General features: G+C 40.3%; 1 protein-coding gene across 2 annotated transcripts in view; it reads left to right on the top strand.

Moving 5' to 3' along the window:
• mcu (mitochondrial calcium uniporter) overlaps nucleotides 1-18675 on the top strand; it is a 72042-nt gene that overhangs the window by 26934 nt on the left and 26433 nt on the right. Inside the window, exon 2 of one of the 2 annotated variants that reach the window (XM_042502823.1) lies at nucleotides 5688-5798. In XM_042502823.1, coding sequence (XP_042358757.1) covers nucleotides 5688-5798 — 111 coding nt within the window. Of the gene's footprint in view, nucleotides 1-5684; nucleotides 5799-18675 lie in introns of both variants that reach the window. The other variant, XM_042502822.1, reaches the window with a different exon arrangement.

Genomic DNA, 18675 nt, shown 5'->3' with positions numbered 1-18675 from the left:
GACTTTGTTATCCATCTTTGTTGACATATAGCCTGGATCTAGGTTTATGGACCTTGGGCAGATTTTTTCATTGATTCGTATAAATTGGAAAATGACAATGGCAATGGCAGGTCCCTATGATTATCAGGCTACGGACATGCAGGGACCCTCAACAGGCCTTCATCCTACACCTTGGCTTCACAGTCTTCTTACCCTCCTTTTCTCCTCAGTATGTCCCCATGTGTACACTGGTCCATGTGGACAAAATATCACTATGTGCTCTGTAGATGCTGTGAAAACATCATGCTGATTAGATTTTGTAATTGGGAAAATATATAGTGCTAATTATTGTCACCAGTTTATTGCCTGGTAATTTCTAGGAGCTATTAGAAGCTACCTAGTGTATGTCTTACCCTGCTCAGCAGTGAATGCTTTAAAATGTACTTTCCTGCTGACTGGGTAACAATATGGGATGTTTTTCTTTTTGTTGCATTGGAGTTGCCACTTTGCAAGTAGAAAATAAGTCCCTCTCTTCACCTGTTTGTTGCATATTGTTACTTTTCCACAAAGAAAAGGCGTTGTCAGTATAGGGACTTAAGCAGCTGGTATTTCTCGTATCAGGAGAATAGTGTGGTGTGTTTTGAGTGCGTATACATTCTGTATGATTGTTCTTGCAGTGTTGCAGTCGGTATCTAGAGAGAGCAGCTGTTGTCCTCTGTGGCAATCTAATCAACAGAAATAGACAGGGACCTCCCCTCACTGGTGATGCAAAGAGGTCACAGCAGCTTCTTTGAGCAACAACTCATTTATGCAGGCAGGAGCACATAGCAGTATACTTTTCACATCTTTAATTACATTAATGCCTGTGGGAATTAATAATTTGCTTGTAAAGCGGTATTCTTAACTTTCAGCTTTGTTTTTGAATCTTTGTTGTGTTTTGTAACTTTTTTTAGATAATGACATACATTGCATATTAATTTATGTGTGACTGAGGCGTTGGAAGGGCTAGTCAGTAGGATCAGTTCACCTGTCTCCATTCAAACACAAGGGACTTGCAGAACAATGGCTTAAACTATTTCCTTTAGTCTATGGAGATCTCATTATTTTGCTCAGTGGTCCAACATAAAGCCCTCAAAATATTTAATTATTCTCATAAATATCTGAAAAATATAACAGGATTTTGTTTGTATATTATTTAAGCAATATCACATAAGAGGGAGTGCTATTGTACTGTATATCATCATGGCTGTGTTATGGTCGTAGGCATGAGGTTCAGGCAGTTAATGTCACTCACTGTTAATGTTTGCCTAAGTAATGGTTTAAGCCAGCTGTTATGACAAAATCTCCCACAAATGTCTAATAGGATGAAAGTATTTATTCAAAAGGTCAACTTCACCATTACATCATAATGTTCTGCTCTGTTCAAAAACACTTTTTCTAACCCTTATTCAGCATCATAACTTGGCAACAGAGGGGCGGCATTAAGTCAGATACTGAATTGGTGACACTAATCTTGGGTGCCCACCTTGAAGCTGCCAGGGGGAAGATGTTTGTGAAGCATTGTTGTTTTCACATACAGGGATGAAAGCTGTAAGTGCAACTTGAGTGGTTCACTGAGGCATACAATAATTCTAGTTATTACACTTTGTTGTAAACCTGTAGTGTTTTTTGAGCGGGAGCGTATTGACCCATACAGCCATGTTATTCTGTAACTATTGCTGCAGCGTGAAATCACTGCCGGCATTAAAATGAGTCAGTTTGGTTGCTTGGCAGGAAATATCCCACATCACAGCATCAACAATTCAACAAATGCTATCCCTCCTCCGCAGTAACAGACCGGAGGAGACTCTCTTGGCAGTTCATGGACACTTTTTATAGTTGCTGGAGTCTTGACTACTGGCCCCTCCTATGAGTTGTATGCCTGACTTGACGTAGATAAGGAGGAGGCAATAATTCTTCTGCAACATGCTATCTTAGTACCAAGGTCCGTGGCCTATCTTAATATTTAGGACACTCTGTTTGAAAGTTTGTATTGAAAAGTCAATGTAAAATGCAATAATTAACAATTGAAAGTGTGTTTCATTAACTGTCCTCAACAATTGTTTCAAGAATTAATTCTGCTTGTTTGCAGAGCTGCAGGAAAAAAAAATGTCATCAATGCTGGTTATCACAGCTGCTCTCCAGGCTAGCTGGTGTTTGAGCTTGACTGCTCCTGAACCTTGCATACTGAGACACAGAATCACATTTTCAGTCTTTTATGGAATATATTAATCTGAGAGAAACCACTGATCTAATTTACCAAAGTGTTCCTTATATATTCATAATTGTTGCTTCTGGCAAAAACTCAAATGGGCATAATACAAGCTCTGTCCTTTCTTGTCAAATGTAATTTACTGGGCTGAAAGTCATTAAAAGAAAGGTAATTCTGTGTGTAATAACATGTAGAGAGAGAAGGTACTAAGCAGACACCACTTCATTGATTGGAGCTCTGATAGCGGAAAGGACACGCAGCAGATACGCCATTCGACAGTTACTGTTAAACCAAGGCTTCTTGTGCAGCCTTATTATAGGCTGTTTTGGTGATTGCTGTTCATTAATTAATGAATAGCTTACATTTAATGTCTGGGTGGTGGCTTAGTGGTTAGCTCTGTCACATCACAGCTGTCCTTGGTGAACAAAGCCTCTTGGTCAATGCATGCTGGGATATCCTTCAGCCCCCTGTAGCCCTGAAATAGTGTAGAGAGTGGACTGATGAATGGAAAGCTTATTTTTTAATTTGCATTTTAGGACTGCAATTCACTCACTCTATTTGAAGGAATAATTTTATTCCTGTTGTCTTTCTTGCAGAGTTTTAGTTGAGAAACTCTCTCATGTTTCTAAATATAACACTACCGCCAGCAGCCAAACTAATATTGCCATCACCAGGCAACCAGCAAAGACTCCAGGAAGTCGTTGCATCCAGCCAAGATATGATCTGGCACATCACCCTTCATAAACCAACAATGCATCATTTTTGTGCAAAACATGTTTATTAGTGAGCAGATACCAAACCAACATCAAAGAACTGGTGGTGATGGAAGCCGACTGTTGCGTCGGCTTACATTGCTTGTGTCTCGGCCAAAAAAAGTCCACTTAAACACAACATAAAGACCACAGTCAGTTGCCAACTACTGTCTAAGTTGTGCGTCTATGTGAGAGGAAAAACCTCTCCTTTTAACGGCAGGTGGATTAAGGCTATATTTGACATTCAAAAAGGGAAACTGGAAGACTGACAGGATGGACTTAAGATGTTAGTTAGAAACAAATAATATTAACAGTGTGCTAGCAAAAAGTAAACAATTCCCAACCGTTTCTGCTAAAGAGCTCAGTGGCTAAAAAAAACATTCTTACCTAATACAGCACGTTTGTTTGATCCCACGCTTTTGGCTTTTGCTTTTGTTTGCTTTGCTCACTTCCATTTCTCTTGAGCAGAGAGCTGAACTGTATTTGAAGTGATTTCATTCACCAGCTCCCATGCTGATTCGGCCCAAAAAAGTTGACAAGGGCAGAATTGTGTGAACCATGTGTGATACGCCGCAAAAACCAGGGCAACGGTCACTGACACCCTGACATTGACCAACTGCTGAAACTCAACTTGGTGTGTCAGGGCCCTAAGTGATCTGTACGCCTTGTTCCCACATAGCTCTGTGTGCATATGTGAGTCAACCAGAAGCCAATCTATTCCTATGGGGAGCTCTGTTATCTCTAATATGACTCAAAGTCTCTTTTTTTTTTTACTATGTACCTTCGCTGTGAGTATGTTGAAAAATTTTTACTTTTGCAGAAGATGTTGTACAGACTGTATACGCTGTGTGCCACAGGAAGTTATCGTTAAATTAGCTAACATGCTGCTTTATTTAGTTCAGTTCACTCAGTTCAGTTAGTTAGTTCACCATGTCTAAATGAAAAGTTCAATAGCACTTTTAGCCAGCATTGGTACCATACTAGCTGTGTAAACATATAGAGCATGTGTATTGGTTCATACGTCTTTTAACAAAATATTTCACAAAACTGCCTACACACTTCCTCATTTATTTGCTGACATGCATTATTGGTCCTCTTTTTGTCTCAATAGTGCTACTTTTTTTTGTTGAACACTAGGGGTAGTCCAGAATTATGGAAACAAGGCGTTAGAGTTGCTGGTAGGCATATTTTGTTGCCTAGGCTAGCTGTTTCCCCCTGGTTACAGTTAGTGCTATGCTAAGCTAACTGACTGCTGGCTGAAGCTGGCTGAATGTTATCTATCCCCTCCATGAGATAGCAAATAACAATAGTATATTTTTTTTTCCAAATGTCAACCAATTCCTTTACATAATACATTTAATCGCAGCTTTCCTCAAAACATGATTCAACGGATTTCACCTGCTTGTAAACACTGATGCAAGAAGATCTTTTTTTCAATTATGAACATTATGCAGATGTGCAGGTTTATGAGTAAAACAAATTAAGCCCGAGCCCTCAATTAGCCGACATACTGTATGTGATTTCAGCGCAAACATTGTGAGAAAAACCAGGTGGTTAAGAGCAATCCAAACACAAAATAATGCAGGTGAGAAAAAAAAAGAAGACATTTTTACATGTTTTATTGTTTGCACCTGTCGTCTTCCACACATTTCAATCTCAATTTAGCATGTCTTGTTTGGGATTTAAATCAAGTCCCAACCGTTCATTTTTGACAGCATTGCCTTTTAAATGCACTGGTGGTGATGGTGGATGGTTTTGAAAATGTAATCATGTCTGACCTTTCTGGCTGTTATTACTCACGGTAGAAAGCCCAGAGCAGTTTTGTGGAGTGTTAAAGTATTGAGCGGCTTGCATTGTAAAAGTGTCTGTGATCAGACCCCCCCAGAGGCTAAACCAGCCCACATGCATGGGTCTAATATGACTGTTTTATGGGGTGCGCTAGTTGTTGCTCAGTGTGTGCAGTCAAGGTGCTCTTGAGTGTTTATAATAGAAGAGTATCTCCATCTTATCTTTCCTCAGTGCTGGGAGGCAGGGGAACATCTGAGTGCATACACTAACTTGAAGGTGAAAGTATTTTAGTCAATCCAGCCTACCGTGACCCTCTGTCATACACCTGCCTGCATGCATGCGCGTGCACACACACACACACACCTTAAAATCTGTCTCTCCACCCAAGCAAACTTACAAGATCTTACATCCAAACATCAAAGCAGCTTTATTTTTTGCTTTTCCTCTCATACGATAAACAGCCAGCTTGTAATCAGCCTAATTGAAAGATAGTGAATAAATAACGCACTGCTAATCGTGGTTTAGGTGTGCAGCAGCAGCAGGCCTGTCAGCTCTTTCATCTCGGATTGACAGTCGCTGCAGCACTTTTCCCCCAGCGTACACAAGTTTCACATGATAGCTCTACTGTCTTGCACGCACAGTTCCGACCACACGTTGCGTTCAAATTGCAGCAAAACAGCAAATTGCCCTGGCCTGTGACGGGAATAGAAAATAAAACTACCACTTTCACGCCTCATTATTTTAAGCCTCTTTTTAGCTCATTGTAAAATACTGCGGGTCCTGGCGGTGGCTGTTTGAAAATAGCATGAGGTTTGCTATTTTCTATTTTTATTGTGATTATCCAGAACACTTTGTTTCCACTTTGCGCAAACGATGATGCCCCTCAACTTGTTATTTTTCTGTGTTTCCTTCAGCAGGAGGTACTGTCTTCTCCTTTCGCCCGTCAGACTGTCAGGAGAGCACATGGCCTACGATCTGCAGCCAACTCCACACTCTTCACCCAGCCTCCCACTGCCCTGTCTCCACAGGTTAGTGTTTCTGCATGCATGTATGTGCACATCGTAAAGGAATCATTGTGGACATGATTGATATCTGGGCCTCCAGAGCAAATCCATATTTATAAGAGCTAGTTGTGTGCCTGTGTCTGGCTCATTGATGTGGACAGCACATCAATCCAGAGCTTCCTAATGTATTGACTGCAGCTAGCATCAGCATCGTCGGCACTATCTGATGCCTTTGTCAGTCTGTTATAGTTTTTAAAGTAATTTAAGGTCAGTCAGGATATTGTTGTCATTTTTTGCTGATTGTTTTAGGTATCTGAAAAATATTAATTTATTGGATATCTTCAGTTATTCTGCATCAGGAAGCTACCAACTACCCTTAGAATTCAGTAGCAATGTATGGTTTTATGCTCTTGTGACTTTTTAAATGCGGAAAGAATGAAACTCTGCTAAACCACACATTCAGCACCAAATTTTTCCTGTTGGCAGCCTCAGCCCACATGTATTTTTGGATTGATATAAACTACTAAAAAACCTGTCATCCAGATCCCGATAATCCTTCAACACTTGTTCCTGTTTTGACTAGGGATAATCTGTTGTTGTTTCCATTATGTTCAGTTTTACCAGTGATTAGCATGCAAGGTCTTTTTTAGGGGAGAATCCTTTGAAGGTTGGTGAGGTCGCTGGACGGCAGCCTTTTGATAAAGTCATTACCAGAAGAAATCTATTCAAATATATTCAAAAATCCTACTGTTCAAAGCAGCCCCTCCACCGGGGTGTCGTTACTTTGATTCAATGCTGACATGAGGCAGCGTGTGCTGCCATATGAAGCTAATACGGCCTGCAAATCAACACTCTGACAAATATGTATTTGGATTATAAACACCAGCAAGTTTCGCAAATGCACTGTGCCACGTTACAATTTAGAACAAGCTATTTGGGTGACATGTGGCTTTGGTGTGAAAGCAAACCAGCCGGTCACTTAACTGCTACACTGCTGTGCGTGACAGGGAAACCTAATAGTTGTGTGTGCATGCAAAAACATATTGCAAATAATGATTATTGCGGTTTCGTTTTCTTTAAATCAGCACAATTGAATTAGAGTCACATAATATATTCACTGACATGCAGATGCGTAATACTCCTGCCACTGTCTGCTACTCACGGGGCCTTCAAATTGAAATTTGTTACCTGCCAAAATAATGGATGAGTCTGTGTTATTGTCTGCTTGTCTCTTTCTGGGCCCAGTAGCGTGACATAAATGCCAAATTAATTTCTTCCGCAGTTATAAATTTGATTGACTATTGCCATCTGTTTTTGGATCACATGGTAGTACAATCTAGCAAGCGTTTGATTTGTCTCATTGTCTTCTTTCTGCAGTGTTAGTTGCAACAAATTGTCAAAAGCACCGTACTGTCTGTTGTTTTCCACAAAGCTCATGTCGATGTAGTCTGGAGGTTATCGTGGCAGATAACAGGTGCAAAAGCAATATTGAAAAATACTACATGTCATCATACAATAGATCTCACCTGGAGTCTTAGGTTTTGAAAATGATGCAATTAGTTAGAACAAAACAATATATTTTTTATTAACCAACTTTGGATTTTATGTAAACTTGTCACTGAGCTTCTTATAGTTCATTTTGACCTTGCAACAGCAGCTGACAAGGTCCATTTAGTAGCCTCTCCTGGGGCTTCTGATCATATTACATCATCTTAATTAGCAGATGTGCCTTTTTTTATTCAATGTTTCACTGCACTTATTAAACATGTGGACGGAAATGCACGGGTGATGTACTAGGGCATGTGTTTAGAGGCAAATGTGCTACAATTAATAATAAAGGACAAGAATTAGAAAAACATACGTAGAAAGGATAACAATGATAAAAATATGTAATTATATTTAATGTATGTATTAAAATTTAGCTCATGTTGTCTGTATATCAAAACTGTAAAGAATACATATGTCCTGTTTGTAGGCCTACTGTATAAAGTAATATTTAAACATTTTTTCATTTGTAGATTTCGAAGAAATTCCACTTTTTCTGAGCACTTGATGGATCAGAATTTGATCAATTTGATTTCAGAGATTATTTTATACAAACCTTGGGGTCATACTGTTTAGATCTGGCATTAACATGCATTTCAGCAATTTGAACCCAAGTAGACAGTTAAGACACCTGACCATTTACTCCTGTGCCTTCATGCATCTGACCATTTGTGTTCAGATTTCATCATAAACTTCTGCACAGTTATAGCATCAACACTTGCTAGCTGCTTTGTAGCATGCTTTCTAGTCACGACTGTGTTAGTGTCACTACAGCAGAAAATACTTTTTCCAAGGAAATATCTTTTTTTAAATACTTTTTTAAAATACTACTTAAATACTTTAAATATTCAGTTTTCAATGTGTCAATGACAGTATAATTTTGAAAGGACATATAATATATTACAATACAAAGGTAAGTTGAACAGAGCTAAAAAAAAAAAAAAAAAGACTGCCAGCCAGCTCACAAGATTACAAAAATAGTATTTTTAAAGTGTTGTCACAACAGTAACATCTGGAAAGCAAGGTAAAGTAATATGGATAAATTAACTGAGTTGAACATGAGACCTCATGTAGCCAGGCAGGTCAGAGTCACTATAGCTATGAAGTAATATGACTCTGTGCCATGAAAGGTCCCCCGATTCTTTCAAAATATTCTCTGTTTAAGATTGGTGCAGATGCAGTCTTTTCACCATAGATAGACAATATGTCCTTGAGCGAATGCACAAAACAGGGTGAAGTAAAGGTGGAGAGAATATGTTTCTTAGCAACCACCATTCCAAAGTACAGAGGTAATCTGCATGTCGTGTGGTGGCTCAAAAGTCTGTGCGGAGAAACCAAAGATGGTTGTGAGAACCACTCAAAAATTGCTGTTCAAAAGTTGTGTAATGTTTGGCAAAACCAGAAAAGATGTGCCAGTGATCCTTCCTCAAAGCAGCACTTATCACATTTAGGTACACTGAGATGCAGTTCAGTTGTTTTAGGAATGATCTTTGAAACTCAAGTTTTAAGCCAATGTGAACAGAAATCCTTAAAGTGCTAAAAAAAAAAAGGAAATTCTAACAGATACAGTTTGATGAGCATGAAAACTTTCACCTGGTGAACAGGATCAAGTGATTGAAGATTTCAGGACAGCTCCTAAGTGAACCTTGTTTTATCAGCTGTTATCAACATTATATTTAAAGTGAGCGTGTGGCGTCTGCATGTGTTAAGTTGTACTTGTGAATTTACTCGGTTCTGACATGGTATCACTTGAGGATAAGTACGAATACTGTTACACTGTCCTCAGCATAAGATGTCATATCAGCGACCGTCGAATAGAACATGACGACCAGTCACAAGATCTTGCAGGACGTCTGCTGCCACTTTGTCCTTCCTCTCATGTATGACTTGGCTTTGTCGGACCACAGCTCCATGTATTTGGTATTCCTGTGAGTAAGGTCCAGCTAGAACCCAATAAAGCAGACGCATTATGTTAAAAAGATCAGCTCAAGGTTAAGTGTGTATATTTTTTCACCAGGAAATGCGTTCGACCCACCAACAAGCTTGCACGGGATGAAAATTTTATGATGAGAACAGGATATTTGTTCCTTGAGTGCTTGCGATCCTTCTGCTGTGGATAGCAGTGCATTAGCTCATCTCCTCTTCTTTCTGTGCACATACAAGTGTGTGTGTGTGTGTGTGTGTGTGTTTGTGCGGTTACGTGCATGGGATCCAGTGTTTGTTGGGTGTGCTTTGTTTGTGTTGGTGCATGCGTATTTATATGTCATTGAGTTGTATGAAATGGAGAAGGCAGGCATGGGTTTGCACAGGGTGGGGGTGGTTGTACGGTGAAAAATGAGCAGCGGCTTCCCTCGGACTGTGTTTACATTTTGCTGCAGCAGGCCGCTCGGCAAAGGAATCGGTGGGGAAGGTTTGCAAGCGAGGACAGGGGAAATGTATACATTACTTACGCTGCTGGGAAGTCAAAACATCAGCCGTGGGTTATCCTAGCAGGGCCCCGATCACAACGGGGTGAAACAACAGAGCTGAGGGGGAGCTAGCCGATGGTCCCGAGTGTCCCAATCCCTGCCACGTAACTTCCAGAGGGAGTGCTGTTTGTTCAGAGGGCAGGGGAGGGAGGAGACACGGGAGGCTCAGCAGGGAGTGTTTGCCCTGCCAGGGCTTGTTTTCTCTGCTAGGTAGGGCTCAAGGATGATATTGTCATAACTGCAGCAGAAGGAGGGCACATCAGCAAAAATCGTGGCACGTACAGAAACTGTCATAGAATGAAAATCAGATTGCTTAAACTTGTTAGCCATCTCCAGCTTTGGCTGCTGCACTGTCATACAGTTGTACACTGCATTGTTTTCAATCATCACTTCTTTAATTCCCTCTTTTTTCACTTCATTGACATCCCTCTGCTTCTCTCCTGCATTGCTGCAGTACAGGCACTTGTCTCCTACTTGGCGAAGCCAGCGCTCCCTCCCTCCCTTCCTCCCTCCCTCTATTGCTTCTTGGCATCCATCAGTTTAGCTGCAGCTTCCCATGAGGCCTGATGGGTCACAGCTACACACACACACACACACACACACAGAGTCATTGTCAGCATCCCTATTCATGCATGGACCTCTCGACCCATCTGCGACTCAGCTCCTGCAGATGGGAGCCGAGGCAATTTGGAGAAGTTGTCAAATGTCATACCGACACACGAGTGGAGAAATCTGAAATGATGAGGAAATGTTGGTTCCTCATTGGAAACCAGCCAGTTCATGCAATTCATGTAACTGAAAAAGTACACAAGATTACATTGCAGGGTGCACTGGTGGATGGATATATGCACCAGGAGTAGTATAAAGGCAGGGCAGGGGAGGGAGTGTTGCAGCTGCAGTCAGAGCTCTTGAGCTAATCCCACTCCACTGGCACTTTAGACCTGTTCCCTGACTCATATCTTCTTCAGCGAGGATCTCCTTTTCTTGACAACGTATCTGGCTTGTCTGGTGCTGCTTCTCCTCCAGGCAGGAAAACATTGATCAGTAAAAACAATAACAGTCAGTTCTAGTGTTTATTGCTCTTTCCTCTGTCTTTGTTTTTTGTCTGTAATCTGCTCTGACTTGGGCAATCACACATTTTGCAGTCTCTGGCAGGTGGGTGTAGTTCAGTAGCAGAATGATCCGGTTTACGCAGAGAGCTCAACGTGCAGACTTGCATCGGTGTTTTGGAAAACAGCCAATTACTGAAAACAATGGCTGCTGCTTTCTCCACAAGGCAGGTGCGCTATGAAGAGATCCATGAAAACAGTTTGTTGGTCTATTTAAATGATACACTGAACCGCACGAGCACAACAACTTTCTTTCCTTAAATAGTTACCTTAAACTGTTTTTAGAGTGCATCTCTCTTTCTGTGTGTGAACACTTTTCAATCACGTCCTCTCCTTTTATGGCAACGTGTCAGCAAGAGTTTGTGCCATACCGTCCATTTACTCTGATTGACTATAAACTGTGTGGAATCGCTAGTCCAAACTTGTAGCTCATCTCCCACCCAGTCGGGGTCAGGAAGGGATTTCGTTTGAGTGTTGTCACAGAGTATTTGCTGTCGACACTCATTTTAAGACCTGACTTATTTTTAGTTTTTATAATGCTGCCCAGGAGATTTGGAGGAAAACAATGTAGAAAAGTCATGGGGGCTTTGCTCAAGTTGTCAGTGCACTCAGCAGTTCATATATCCACTCTAAAAAATCATTCTTCTTTTACAGGGTCGTAGAACGCCATGTCTTTCCCCAGTTTTCATTCATTTAGACTAAATGAAACAGGACCAGAGGTTTCATTCCACTTTCCTGTGAGTGAGAAGAGGGGGAGTGGTGTGAGAAATGTGACTGGAAGATAGTGCGCAATTTCAGTCAAATAATGTACTTCTTATCTGAGTCATAAATCAGTCACGTCTTAACACAAACATGATTCACATATTTATAGATTCAGTGTGACTGTCACTTCCAGAGGATGCAATCAAATGAATAGAGCTTAAAAAAAATCCTTGTTATGACAGAAAATGCCTGAGAATCTTCGTGTTTTCTTTTGTGCATCCATGTGTAGATAACAAAGATTGTATTCTGATAGGTAATTAAGCATATATTTAATGGCGCCAATTTTCCAAGTTGTAAACAAATAAAAGGCTTAAAAAAATGGGGTTCAAGTTGCAGACCACAGCTTGCTTAATGACTCCATGGCATTGTTATGCTTATGTTTTAAGCTCGGACATACTTTCCACATTGAGCATCCTCAGATGGCTGCTGTCACGCGGTAATGCACAAGATTCATAGTACAATTGAGGGTCTTTCTCAGTCCTTTGCAGTAAAGAGGAGGGCTGGGAGATGAGCTTACCAACGCCGTCTGACAATGGATGAAAGTGAAATTAGGAGTGTGCTATGGGTTCCTGGAGTGAATGTCTGTCAAATATCCGACTTAAGATCTTAATTCATCTATTTGAGTGTCTTTTAATTTATCTTTTGTTCCGTCTCAATCGTGTTTAGTTTTATAATTAGTACTATTAGTTCTCTGTTCACTGCTAATATTCTTTGAATTGTATTTACTCTTATTGGTACGGGTTGTTGTCGCTATTTTCGTTTTGTAATTGTTTCTCTCTTGTTTAATCCTACTTAAAATTTTGTCTGGCCCTAGTTCGGCATTATTGCGTAGCTCTTGTCGTTCTGTTTCCTCTGCAAGAATCCCGTCTTGCTTCTGCTTTGCCTTGTTTGTTAAAGCACTTTGTAAACTCTGTTTTTAAAAGTGCTATATAAATGAAGTTATTATTACTGTTGCTAAAACTATCTTCACCGTGGTGCAGCAGTTGCAGCTGGATTGATTACAGTGTTTTGAATTGGACTGGAGTTTGAAACAAAAGACGTGAGCATGCACAGTCAGTGTGCTTCCTGTGCAGTCTGAGCGGTCAAAAAAAGAAAATGGCTGCAGCGGATGTCCGCATGGGGTTAGTGCAGACCCACATGGCCTTGGGTGGATGCCAACATTTACATCTCACTGGCCAAAGCAGACCCCAGTGGACACGTGGAAATGGATACTTTGAATTGGCCTTAATTGTGTCAATTTTCCATGTTGTAAACAAATATATGCTAAAAACAGGGCTCAAGCTGTAGCCCACAGAAAACTCACTCACTCTATGGCAGTTTAAAAAATATATATACTTCTTGTTTACATACCCAAAAGCCCCCAAACTATAGATCGCTTCAAACTTGGCAACATAAACATTTTAAATGGGTCCGAGTGTTTTTGCTGTTGAAATGTTTGTTAATGCAGTAGATGACAGGAAAATAAACAAGGAACATCACTGTTGCTCTAGCAACAGAATAGAAATTAAATGGACCATAGGGAAATGTAGTTCCAACACATAAAGCACGGTTATTCCATATTAAAAAAATGACAAAACTCATTAATATATATATATTTTTTTCATGTTGCACCATCTAGGAATATATTTTTTTCTATTTTTTTCTTTTTACTAATGCTAAAAATGTACCATCCACATTGTTCTTATATTCCTGGAATACTAACACTCTTTATTTTTATTTTAATCCATTCATATACAAGTTAACATTTTTTGTCTTTCAACTTTGAACTCCTGATTTCTCCTGGTCCTTTATCTGGGCTTAGCCGCACCTTGTCAAGGCGACTGTACACCTAATTGTGCCCTATTACACACTAACACACCCTTACATACCTTTGAGTTGCAAAACGCTTCACCCAACCCCTTCCTCATCCCAGAAATGTTTCATCAGAGACTGGACAATGTTTTAAAAAATGACAATAGAAATTGACAGAAGAGAAATCCCACAATCTCTATTCGACCTGTTCCTCAGCAGCAGTGTTGTGTCCAGTGAATTTACAGTAGAGAGCCTGTATGTAAAGGTGTGTCCACCTTATCTGAAAAGCTAGAGCAGGGGCTGATAATCGAAGCTGTTAAACTAACAAAAGATTGATTGTCCACTTGTGCTGAAGGCCTCTCCTGATTGTTCTGTACATTCCTGTCTCTCCCATGGGGAAACCGCAAGCTTTTATTTTCTGTATCTTTCATGGTTAGCAGGAAAAGGGGAAAGGCAAGGAGAAATAAATGAGGAAGAATGTGGGTTCTTTATGTGTTTAATTGCATCTCTTAGTTTACAAAATTGCACCAATGCTGTTAACAGATGGATTTTCTAAAGTTCACTCACTACAGATATGTATCCTCCCCTGCTCCACCTGAAAATCTACAAAGCACTTACAGACTTGTTCAGCTTTAATTAACTCAGCAGTTAATTAGGATGTTGCTAAGTCCGTTATAATATAATGATCGGTTTTGAGTGGCAATACAAAACGAGACGAGTCATCACAGCTGTTATCAGTTTTCAAGAAGTGTCATTCGTCTGCTGATGTGAGAAAAACAAAAAGCCCAGTCAAACTCCTCTTTTGTCAGCGTGGTAATGCTGTGGGAAAGAGGTGCGACGAGAAATACGTGTGTCATTTAGTTTGTTGCCGTTAAATCCAATCAATTATTCCATTATGACACGCAGATGGTCGCTCAGTAAAGCTTAAAGCTACCTGTAAGACTCAGATACCATCACTGTGTCTAATTACATTATTGATCTATGTGTGTTGGCGCCTTTTCACAGATACTGCACGAATAAAATTGCAGCAAAAGGAGATCTACCGAGATTCTTATTTCTGTTTACATTTTCAGACAGTGGGTCTGCAGGGCGAAGGCAAATAAAAGCATTCCGAATACTGCTAAACATCGGTAAACAAACAAGTGAGGCTGGAATATGAAGGATGAAGTGTGAGGAGGATTGTGTGTTTCGTTGGTCCCCAATAAAATATCACTGCTCTTGAAGTTAGCTTTCAGAACACCTACTGGTAAATGTTATATAAAGACAAGATTGATTTTCGGTCATTTTGGAAAAAAAGTTGTTTTTAAGAATCTGGCTTATAACAAACGTCTTAACGTCTGAGTTTCTGTGATTGATCTCAAAATCAATGTGAAGAATTTCAAGAAGAAAGAAGATTTCCTTTCCTTTCATCAGACATTTTGCTCTGTTATCTGTTTGAACAAACCAATTGGTGTTAAAGTTTCATTGATTGTTACCTGCCCCTTTAACTCAGCGAGTAATCATTGCTGTGTAAAAGTTTATGTTAGTCTCAAAAGAATTTGTGAAAAGTTGCTACCTGGTGGATTGACCCGTCTTTCCTCTGGTCCTTTGGATATTCTTCATCTGTGATGTTCAGTCGGGATGGGGGAATTCAGTTAAGGAGCTATTGACGGGGTTGTATCAATGACACTATATAGAATATATCTGAAAACAGTCAACAAATTCTATCCTGCTACTAGATGTTTCTTTGCAACATAACTAATTATTCATGATTTATCTTTAGGACGTTTAGTTATACATTTCATTTTTCTTCACCCATTGGCTTGTTTGTCTGGAAACTTTATATTTTAGCAACCAGCATATCCAAAAAATCTTAAAGATTAGTTTACAGATTAACCCTTGGAAACCTGGATGTTGTCTTTTGCTGCATGCAGACCCATTGAAATCTAAGCATATTGGTTGAAAAAAGGCAGTGAACAACTTGGCAAAAAATGTTCCACAAATTGTAAGAAATAAGCAAAAGGTGACAAGAAAATAAAAACCATCTTCCATTGAGGCATGCGAGAAAAACACACAAAGAATATTTTCTTCACAAATTCAAGGTAACATATTAGGACTTACTGATTAACACAATGGTCATCTTGTGGTATTCCTTCTAACACCTCTGAATCTGAACGTAATCTGTAATCTGAACGTGGCACGTAAATGTGCCACCCAGACAAAAGAGGCTGCAGATGGGTTGCAGAAATCTGAAGATAAACTAGTACCCTTCAGTATCTTTTTCCATAAATTGAAAATAGTTTCATAAGCATCATCACAAAGTCAGAATTTGGTATTTATGGAGGGGCTTTAGCTTACCCACATTACTGCCTTAATCGCGTTATGGCTAGATTATTTGAGTGTGTGTGTGTAAATGAAGACACTGCTGAATGTCTGCAAAATGATGAGTCTACAGAAAAAGCCTTGGCCTTTGAATTTGAGAAGCTGACGAGACAAGATGACATTTCCAGCTGATATTTTAGATGGCAAAAAATCTCGGCTGTATTTAACTCACTATTAAACTCTGAAGGTGTAGTGTGACATCATGACAACGAAATTACCCCAGTGATAAAATCCATATCACTGAACAGGTTTTAAATAACATGTGTTTTTTTAAGCACTGAAGTGTTTAAAGGTGTAATATTGTGACATCAAAGGATTTTCCTCGTTCCAGTTAACACTGGTGATCGAGCAGAGCCGTGCTGTGTCTGGCAGCTTGCCAGAAGTGACGCCGTGAGGCACTGTACTCAGAAAGACAGTGATCACGTTAGAGCTGTTAAACTGCTAATTTGTAGTAATAGTAGTCCCTGGAGGGTAACTCAACATACGTATTATTAACATCTGTTACAAAAAAGAAAGATGTTTTGCTTCAAGGTATCTGAGCCATTTGAATTAAACCATCAATGGGAAGCCAGTTAGTCTGTCGTGGGAGGCAACAAGATGGGGATACTTGGATGCCCTTGCCTGAGCTTATTCGCCAACATCCAAGCTCGACTGACTCCTGCAGTGAGGGCGATAGAGAAGTGGGCAGGAACAATAGCAGCGGGGGGTCGAGTGGCGGCGGAGGCCCTTGAGAAAGATGGAGAATTAAATCACATTCAAAACTGTAAGGAATTGGAGGAGGAAAGGCGGCAAAATGAGAGGCATTCTGATGATGAGGATTAAGATATAGTGAATGGGAACACGAGGACAGAGAGATATGGTGACAGCGTTTTCATCGGGGCATTACGGAGGCTCACTTCAATTTTAGGTCATGATGTCATTTTGGGGAGATGAAAGGGCAAAGATGAGAGGAAGAGCTAGAGGCGAGATGAGAGAGGACGATCTTTAACAAAGTCGTCATCAGACATGCGTTCTGATCCGACATTAATATCAGCTGACTTAATTAGAGACTGCGTAGTCTTCTTTTTGGTTCTCCTGCCCCCTGTGTGGTCTGTGAATCAGGGTGATGTGTTTGTCATGACTCGTGGAGGAAGGGGCCATCACATCACACGTAGGCAGAGGAATATGAGATGCCGCCCAAAAACCTTTGAGATCCAAAAGTCAGGCTGTCTGCTTATTTGACTGCTGTGACTTCCATTCCCTCGGCCCTCCAGGTGGGCAGAATGATAGACAGTTCACAGACGCTGGCCCACTTTCTGCAAACTGTCCAAAGTCTGTGTGAGAGCAGGCTGCTCCCTGCACGGCCCCTCAACATGGCACCTGTGAATATTTGATGCTGGTTGTGAATGACCTGGAGTGAAGCTTTTACCATTATTAATAATCAGACAGGACCATGACTTACTATCTTTCTAAGAATAAAGTATTCCTCGAAATCTGAACAGTCTTCCACCAACAGTCAGTATTATTTGACATTTCAATACAGACTTGTGTTAATATTAAGCAGAGCTGTGGTCTAGACTGTTGTGGCTTCTGCAGACTGAGGATTAAAGCTTTAGTTACACCAGAAAGTGGCACAGCAAAGTCATTGTGAAATGGGTGGTGGTGCTATGGCTCGCTAGGTCCAGTAGGTAAACTACTTTAGTCAGTCAGATAACTGCTAACAAGCTCGCCTAGAACATGTTAACACTAGTCAGTCACAATAGCTCTCTATGCTAGCTTGGCTGATAATTGGTCAGTTGTTGAGGTCTTAAAGGACCTTAAAAGCAAATTGCATATTTTCCCCTTACAAGTAATATAATTTTATTAATCTAGATTGTCTTTGGAGATATCTGCCTTCTCTTGAATATAAAGAAACTAGATGGCACTGGTGGTGCTCAAGGAAAAAAAAAAACATTAAAAAACTCAACAGCAATGTCTCTTTCCAGAAATTATGACCTGCTTATTGAAGATAATCCACAGACTTTGTTGTGAGCAGTTTCATGTCACCCAAAGCATGTTTGTGTTCGTGACAGCGTGAGGTGTAAACGTTAATGGCGTCCTCCTTGGCAGAGCTGTAATGTTAGTTAGCTCAGTGAAACTCTTGAAATCCTGTTTCCTTCATTGGGTTGTATTATGGAGGACCAGCATGTAGATGTGTAGGTGTAGTTGGGTAGAAAGAAAATAGTTACTGCATGAAACTGCTCACAACAAGGTCTGTGGATTATCTTCAGTATTTGGGTCATGATTTCTAGAAACAGACATTACTGTTGAGTTTTTGGGGGGTTTTTTTGGCACTTTGAGCAACTCAAGCTGAGTACCATCTAGTTTCTTTATATTGAAAGGTAGGCAGACATATCTGATACCTCCAACACACACCAAGAAATTTAGATTGAAAAATAACACAACAGGTAAGTAGTAAGGGGGAGGCAACTGACCCTTTAAGTCAAGACAAGTTACTCTGCGCTGTGAGCCAGTTACAATGTATACAATTTACTACTACTGCGTGACACAGTAAATATTGGTCTAAACTTGCTGTGGAGGAACATTAACATTGCTGCACTCTTGGCTGGAGATGTGAAACATTCCTACACTTTCCACTCCTTTTTCTAACCTGCAGCCACTGCTCCTAGATGCATTTATTTATATTCTCTGTGAAGGGAAACTTGTTTTCGTTATCATTCATGCATACAGAAGAGGTATGGTGTTAACCAAAACCAGTTTTCCTTGCTGCCAGGTCAAAGGGCCAGCTGCAGAGTGCACGGAGGGGGCATATGGTGGTCTGCAGTTTCTCCAGGCTCAGCAGAGAGTTGAGCAGTGAAAGTGCTCAGTGGAAATTGGCAACAGCTA

Source organism: Plectropomus leopardus, chromosome 15 (genome assembly GCF_008729295.1).
Source record: "Plectropomus leopardus isolate mb chromosome 15, YSFRI_Pleo_2.0, whole genome shotgun sequence".
In the NCBI taxonomy this organism is placed as follows: Eukaryota; Metazoa; Chordata; class Actinopteri; order Perciformes; family Serranidae; genus Plectropomus; species Plectropomus leopardus.
The sequence above is the reverse complement of the archived record's forward strand: the minus strand, read 5'-3'. Positions and strand labels throughout refer to the sequence as shown.